The sequence below is a fragment of the Amia ocellicauda genome, chromosome 11 (genome assembly GCF_036373705.1).
Source record: "Amia ocellicauda isolate fAmiCal2 chromosome 11, fAmiCal2.hap1, whole genome shotgun sequence".
NCBI lineage: Eukaryota > Metazoa > Chordata > Actinopteri > Amiiformes > Amiidae > Amia > Amia ocellicauda.
Window position 1 is genome coordinate 25,673,884 of NC_089860.1, and position 7,765 is coordinate 25,681,648.

Sequence of the window (7,765 nt, forward strand, 5' to 3'; positions counted from 1 at the left end):
GAATATAAGCTAAGTAAACATCGTGAATTTATACTGTAGATTAGTTACATCATAATGAAAATCCTGAATGTAATTTGACAGCACTATAGTTATGGTACAATGTGAGGTCATTACACTGCACTATAGTTACTCTACAGTGTGAAGTCATTAGAGTGCACTTCAGTTACTGTACAGTGTGAGATAATTAGACTGCACTATAGTTACTGTACAGTGTGAGATCATTAGACTGCACTATAGTTACGGTACGGTGTGAGATCATTAGACTGCATTTTAGTTACTGTACAGTGTGAGATCATTAGACTGCAGAATAGTTACTGTACAGTGTGAGGTCAATAGGCTGCACTATAGTTACAGTAAGTATGAGGTCATTTGACAGCACTATAGATTTGGTACAGTGTGAGGTTATTTTATTCCTGATTATTTTATTTTATTATTATTTTATTATTTTATTTTTTTTATTTTATATTTATTATCAACAAATTTTCTTGTTCTGATGTAGTTTTTATAGTAGTACGGTAATTCATCAGTACTGGAGAACTGAATGCAATATCCTACTGTCCATTGTAATGGACAGCAATATTTGATAAAATCCTGTAAAAAAACTTGCAATCAAACATCTGATATTAATGTTTAATAAGTTCCATCTTTAAATATTGTATTAAAACTATTAACTCTTGCAACCAATATCTATAAATGTGAATACATGTTTTTCAAATTACAACAAGATGAGCTATACTACCATTTCATTGGTTGTCAATAAAATGAACTTGAGGATATAAGGGGTGTTAACTTCTACAAAAGCATTGTAATGATAACAAGGTCTTAAGGGGTTAGACACACTGGTTGCTGTAAAGAAAAAAAAACTCAAAAAGTTGTTCTGAGAGTTTTATTGTTTTCAGATAGTCAGAGATCAGGGCTACAATGTGTGCAGTGTGTACACTGAGTGCAGTGGGAGATGTATGAATTAGTCTAACAAGGGCAGTAGTGTGGAGTAGCAGTATTTAGTAGTCTGGACTCTGGAGCACAGGGTTGTGGGTTCAATCCCAGGTGGGGGCACTGCTGTTATACCCCTGAGCAAGGTAGTTTACCTAGATTGCTCCAGTAAATGCCCAGCTGTATAAATGAGTAAATGTAAAAAATAATGTGATATCTAGTAACAATTGTAAGTCACCCTGGATAAGGGTGTCTGCTAAGAAATTGAGTAATAATAATAATAATACCAACACACTTATCTTATATTTTTGCTAACATAAAATAACATGACATTTAGTGTTCATTTTAACAATATTTTATTCATAATACGGGAAGTAGGGAAGTGTTCTCTTTAAAACAAATGAATGCAGTCAGAGTGCATGCTGGAACTTGAGCCGGTCGAGCGTTTACACTGCCATTTCTGAGCAGGATCAAATGCTACAGAAGCATTTGACCTGGATTTTAAATGGCAGTGTAAACGCGCCTTGCATGAGAGTGTACATATTGTGAACAGACAAGTCTGCATGTTTTTACAGTGTGAGTGTCCACAGTGTGTGCAGTTTGTTTCAGTGTGTGTGTATGTATGTGTTGTTGGGAAGGAGGGGAGTTTGAGGTATTCAGAGTAGCTCCAGACAGCTGGCCCTGGTGGAGCTGATGTGGGGGGCAGCACTCTCTTGCAGCCTCTTGGGAGGGGTGGCTAGCCTACCACGCACCTCTAGGCTGCGTCTCTCCAGGGACAGAGCGTCAGTCTTGCGGGACAGATCCTCAACAATGTGGGACAGTTGCTGCTGCAGGGCCTGGAGCGCACGCCTAAGAGACAGCCCCGCAAGGCACAGGAGACACCAGGGCGAGGGGCAGGGTTTTATTATTGATTTACTTATTTGTGTTGTTTTCTTTCTTTAATTTAAACAGAGTTTTTGAATATTAGTTGGAAGCCTGCAGCTCCACACTTATTAGCAGGGGAGGTAGATATTACAATTATTTTTCACTGTTAAACTACCCAAGAGATCAGTTACTCAGAGTACAAGACAAAAGGCCCAGCTTATACAAAGTGTACCAACCAGTCAGCTGTCTGTGGCAGGACCAGGAGGCTTTCCACTGAAGAGGGAGCTGAGGTGCTGTGCCAGAGACACAGAGAGGGGGGAGAAAGGCTATGGGTCCAGGGAGAGGAGAGGAGAGAGGCTAGGGATCTAGGGAGCGAAGAGAGAGGCACTCACTGAGACTGGGCCAGTTTCTGCTTCAGTACAGCTATTGTGGCTTCTAGCTGCTTGACCTCATCTACCAGTCCATACTGCACCTGTACAACACAAAGAGAGACACACACACACACACACACACACACAGACACACACAGAGTCAGTGGGTAAAGCAGTTCTGGAATAGGCAGCTGGACACAGCAGTCTGACTAGGAAATTGAGCATCAGTCTGTTTCCTCTTCAGCACCTCAAAATGTGACCCCACTGCTAAACCCCCCTCAGGTGGAGCAGGCGGCCTGAGGGCTACTGCAGGCAGTGAGTCTGTGCTAACCGGTGCAGGGACAGTGACAGTGTACCTGGTCTCGGCAGAGCTCCACACTAGGTCGAGTGGTTCTGATCTCCAGCCGGGTATGGGCCAGTTTCAGGGGCCCAGTTTTGGCACGCAGGTCGTCTTCCAGCCTGCGGATATCCTGCTCCAGCTCCTCCACCTCCTCCTGGGTCTTAATAATAATAACAGTAATAACAATAATAATAGTAACAAGAGTAATAGTAATAATACCAATAATAATTATGAATCACATATATGAAATCAGCCAATCACAGAGCAGCATTTCCAACAATCCCTATAACTCTTTTGTATAAATGTCATCCCCTTCATAGAATTATCAGGATTTTAAAATGATTATGTTTCCATCAACTATTCAAACACTTAACACAAGTGGTGCCAGTTTCACAGAATGCACATTTGTTTTTAATAGTTTCATTACGTTTCACCAGCATGAAAACACAACACAGATCAGATACTGAAGATCAGTTACAGTGGAGAGGAATAGAGAAATCTATATAGATATTTGTGTGTCTAATCCTGATGTGATTTATAGTAATACATCAAATGTATGAAGGGTGTCTCTTATTGTATATGAGATTTCATTTCGCTCAGCTTTGCGGTCCTCTTGCCCAAACTGCAAGAGTCTAATAACTAACATACAATAACAATAATAATAACCGTAACAATAATAACAATAACAATCAATGTATGTATATGTTTCTTCATAGTGCCTGAAAAAAAGTCTCAGTGTTACACACAGGGAGAGGAACAAACACTATATAGTACTTGACTAATAAATACACATCACTAATGATAGGGCCATGCGCTTTCTGCAACTTGTTTTTTTCAGTTGAAATTCAACATGTATATTTTAAATGTCTCTACAGCCTCCCTTATTATAGTCATCCAATTCACAATGAAGATATCAACAAACTGCGCTTTGACTAATTAGAAAAAAAAAATGATGAAAAGTATGAATGGTAATTGAATAAATTGATGTGTTAAAAATAAACCTTTCTGAAAAAACATGAATGAACAATAAATGTGAGAGCAATTTCTACAGCAGGAAAATGGTATCTAAGATATCTAAGAGTGAACCTTTTGTTACTGTCAAGTTGCACATTTTTGTTGTTGTCCAAGGACTATCGAATACATCGGAACTGAAAGTAATCTCTGTCAATTCACACTGAAAAGTCCTGAGAAGTGTTACAAGACAGACAGACCGAGGGAGAACAGGTGATGGTGATGGGCTGAGAGGCCATGTCTGGGAACAGTACACTCACCGTCTTATGCTGCCACAGGAGCTCGCCTCGGGCTCTCTCCAGCTCGTGACTTTGTTTCCGGAGGGCAAAGTCTGTAGTTACACGCTGGGCCTCTAACTCGTTCAGAACCTGTGGAGAGGAGGCACAGGAAAGGAGAGTGATCAAAACTCTCTTAGAATGGCTCAGGCTAAGTCACTAGGCCTCACTCAAACTGTCTCTGACTGTCTCATACTGGTTGAGTGACTGAGTCTGAGTCAGTCTGAGTCTGAGCCACTTTGAATGAGCAGGGGCAAGTAGTACTGAATGGATCCGATCAGGGCTCCAAGCTGGATGTTGAGCCAAGTTGCACAGTACTAAAAACAAATCGGCACTCGGCTGATCTCAAATTCTGTCTCCAATTCAGTCTTACTGATTTTGCCCCATCCCAGAGCCAGATCAGTAATCAATCGTGATTTCAAAAAGACAGAGGAAGTGAACCTGCTTCACATGATATCAACTAGAAAAATGTAAAACAGATAGACATTTCTTCAGACTGTTCCCCTCTGGGCAGTAGTGTTCATCAGGCATTATTGGTGGGTAGGTTGAGATTCAGACGCAGATTGATTCTCAGGCTGCAGATCACTATTGTGCCCCCTCTAACTCCCAAACCTCAACCCCAGACCTCTGACCTGGGCGATGCTAATGCGCATTGTCTCACGGAGCCGTGCAGCCGCTCGCACCTCCTCCTGCGCACGACTGCGACTGTACTGGCTGAACTGCTCCCACTGCTGGGGGGATGTGGAACTGCAAAAAGTAAACACAAACATCAGGAGTGGAGAGGGGGGAATGGTGTACAGAGGTGTGTGTTGTGTAGTGCACTGTGGTGTGGTGAGAGGTGGAGAGTGCAGTTGGGATTGGAGAGTGGTCTGGACTGTGCAGTGTGGGTAATGTTGTGACTTACCCACTGGGGACACGGAGGGGGTTTGGCTTCAGGGAGATGTGGGGGGATGTCTCAGTGAGTGACAGGCAGCTCTGCTCCACCTCAAGGGCCTCTGCCTTGTTCTGCAGGTCAAAGGTCAGCTGCTGCCACGCTTCCTGCAGTAAACTGCACAGAGGAACCTTTACAATGCTGCATATACAGCACCCATCACACAATACATACAGGGGAACCACACATGATACACAAACTGCATCCAACACACAATACACCCACTACACAATATACACACTGTACCCACCACACAATACACATTGTATACAATACAAACACTGCACCCAATACACAGTGAACACAATTAACACAATACACACAATATCTCTCTTTCTCTCTCTCACCACAGCTGCGCAAAGGCCTGGCTGACTTTTTGCTGCAGTGCTTGCTGTGTCCCCTCAGTCACCTCCACCTCCTTCTTCAGCTCCGCCTCCACAGGGTCCCTCAGCAGCTCATTCCCACGCCGACCGTCTCTCAGGGTCAGACACTCGACTGCGACTTCCAGAGGGACTGTCATGGCAGCCAGCGCCCTCTCTGCATCCTCCTTCACCTGCAGAGCACAACGCAGACCGCCTCCTCAGCACACTGAGACTGCACACTAGACTAACACTGTACTACACCACACACAGCAGTGATAAAGTGACACTGCACTTCACTACACACTACATTCACACTGTGATACATTACTACACCATACACTACACTACCAGAGATCACTTAACTGAATATGTTCTTTATTTACTGTTGCAATGAAAATACTGCTGCCTGCATGAGCGTCCTGTGAGTGCCTGTGGGACTCACCTCAGAGAGGGCCTCTATCTCTGTGTCCACTTCCTTTCGACTGGCCTCCAGAGCATCCTTCCAGCGCGCCACATCCTGCGCCCGTTCATACAGCCGAGAGCAAGTATCCTGCTGATCCCAGAGCGTCTGACAGAGAGGGATAGTGGCACACAGAGAACAGAGAGAAAAAAGTAACACCCACCAACACCAAGAGCTAGGCCAACACCCTCCTATAACACTCACACAACACCATAAACATAGTGGGTTCGTCTGCAGCAGAATGATCTGATCTCACATCACAATGCCGCCTGGCAGAACCTGGTGCTCAGCCCAGACCAAGCCCCACTCAGCCAGCTGGTCCTGAAGCCACTGTCCTCAGCCCCCTGTCAATGCCCAGTTCATACAGCCCTGTCACATCCAGCATAGCCTCACACAAATTCAGCACTGCTGTCTGGAGCACAGGGAAAATCGCACTGCAACACGCTGTTGGACACCACACAACATTGCTGGTGCAATACCCGCTCACTGCAGTGTACCTGATTGGTGGTCTCAGTGCGTAGTGCCCGTCCCTCTTGCCGTATTTGATGCGATATACTTCGCTGGTTCTCAGCGGTGCTGGAGAGTAGTTGGCTGTTGGTCTGCCAGTCAGGCACGCTGAAGCGCTGTCCGGGCTTTACACTCAGAGTGGCCATGTGGGTTGCAGCAGGACAGTGTTATGGACCCAGAGTGCCGTATTTCTGCTACAAACAGCACACACCTGTAACTCAGCAACCGCTCTCTCATCAGTCTGTGAACAATCACTCCCCCAATCTGTTAAGTCAGTCAATAGCCAATTGGTCAATAACAAGCACTCAAACGGCCGTCTCCCTCTTCAGTTCACAGAGCTGCTATTCAATTTGTGCCTCCTTACAAGGAGAGTGTGGGGAAGCGTTGCAGTTTGTGTGACCAGGTCATTAGGTTCGGACATATTCTATTGCAATGAAGAAACAGAACAATTTTTCAGGACTCTTTTAAAACCCTGAAAGGTCTCACCCTCAGCACAGAGACAGTTACATATACACAAAGAGCTGTCAGCCCAGGTCAGAAACTGGACAAATACATTGCACACACTGAGCCTCTGTGTTTACAGAGCAGTTCACACCACACATGTATACACACACACTCAGATATAATAATACATTTACATTTTTAAGGCGAGACAAGTGGGGAGAATTAATATTTAACTATTATTATTATTCCGTTCGTTCAATCACGTACTCCTCCCACAGCTTTTGCTTTAGATACGAAACTCCGTACAGATACCAATTTTATAAAAAAAAAATGTTCGTGGTTTTAACCTGATATCGTCCAAATGATTGATTTATAAATTATTACAAATTTCAAATAATGCCAGTCTCAAAGTTGAGGCGAGCAGTTTTATCTCCTACGACAGAAAAATGTAGTGTAATCGCTTTGGTGGCATATGGGATTTCCTCCGAATTGGAGAGCAGACACCGGGAGAGTCTCAAGCGTTCACACACATCCCGGAGAAATTAAGGCCATATGGGTTTGTGTATAGTAATATGGTTGGGGTTGTATTTGTGACATTATGCTGTTGTACAGTACATCACAACACAGTACAGTATCTTATAATGGACAAACTAACCTAAAAGCACCGATAACCCTCATATTACAATACACAACTATAAACAAGGTACATTTTCAGATACTTTAAAATCTATTTACTACTACCAATTCGTTTTTGTTTTGTTTTTATTAAGAAATGGTAAATCAAGTAATGACGCAGTTCATCGGAGGTTTGTCAGGTGAATTAAGTCTGATGATATAAATTATGCGGCGCATTTTTAAGGGACTTCAAAAATGCTAAACCGCTGATGGTCTATCGGCTCAGGAGTGCGTGCATTCAGCTTGGTCGTCAGTATTTCATTTCTAAATTCTTGCAATTAAATAAATACGATTGCATGAAGCCCGCATGGTTCTTACCGAAGGCTCGGGAATTCGAGGTCGCCGCTGGAGTTCGATGCGCTCGCAGTGTCTGCAAGTCTCCAGCCAAACTGTCCGTCTCCAAGCGACGACTTCAACAGCAGCCAATCAGCAGAAAAGATACATTGATCTGCCATGGCAACCGTACACACAACAATGAAACGTGATTCCCTTATTGGAGTCCTGAAATATACGTCCATAAATCAGACATTTAACCTTCTCTAAAATAGTTCAGTTAAATACAGCCAATACTGAATACATTGTACTATACCGT

At 43.6% G+C, this 7,765-nt stretch overlaps 1 protein-coding gene across 3 annotated transcripts; it reads right to left on the reverse strand.

The window, feature by feature from the left end:
* Positions 1–872: 872 nt before the first annotated feature.
* On the reverse strand, positions 873–7,756 carry tekt2 (tektin 2 (testicular)). 3 transcript variants are annotated; one of them, XM_066717143.1, is made up of 10 exons: positions 7,492–7,756; positions 6,045–6,265; positions 5,530–5,655; positions 5,073–5,278; positions 4,699–4,842; positions 4,427–4,541; positions 3,780–3,887; positions 2,525–2,668; positions 2,190–2,269; positions 873–1,782 (listed from the first exon to the last, which is right to left on the reverse strand). In XM_066717143.1, the coding sequence occupies exons 2-10, from the start codon at positions 6,198–6,200 to the stop codon at positions 1,590–1,592; spliced, it is 1,272 nt and encodes a 423-aa protein (XP_066573240.1). In that variant the 5' UTR covers positions 6,201–6,265; positions 7,492–7,756; the 3' UTR covers positions 873–1,589. The 3 variants fall into 3 exon arrangements, with proteins under 3 accessions (XP_066573240.1, XP_066573239.1, XP_066573238.1); XM_066717142.1 differs by having other exon boundaries at positions 6,045–6,318; XM_066717141.1 differs by having other exon boundaries at positions 6,045–6,248; positions 7,492–7,755.
* Positions 7,757–7,765: the final 9 nt, after the last annotated feature.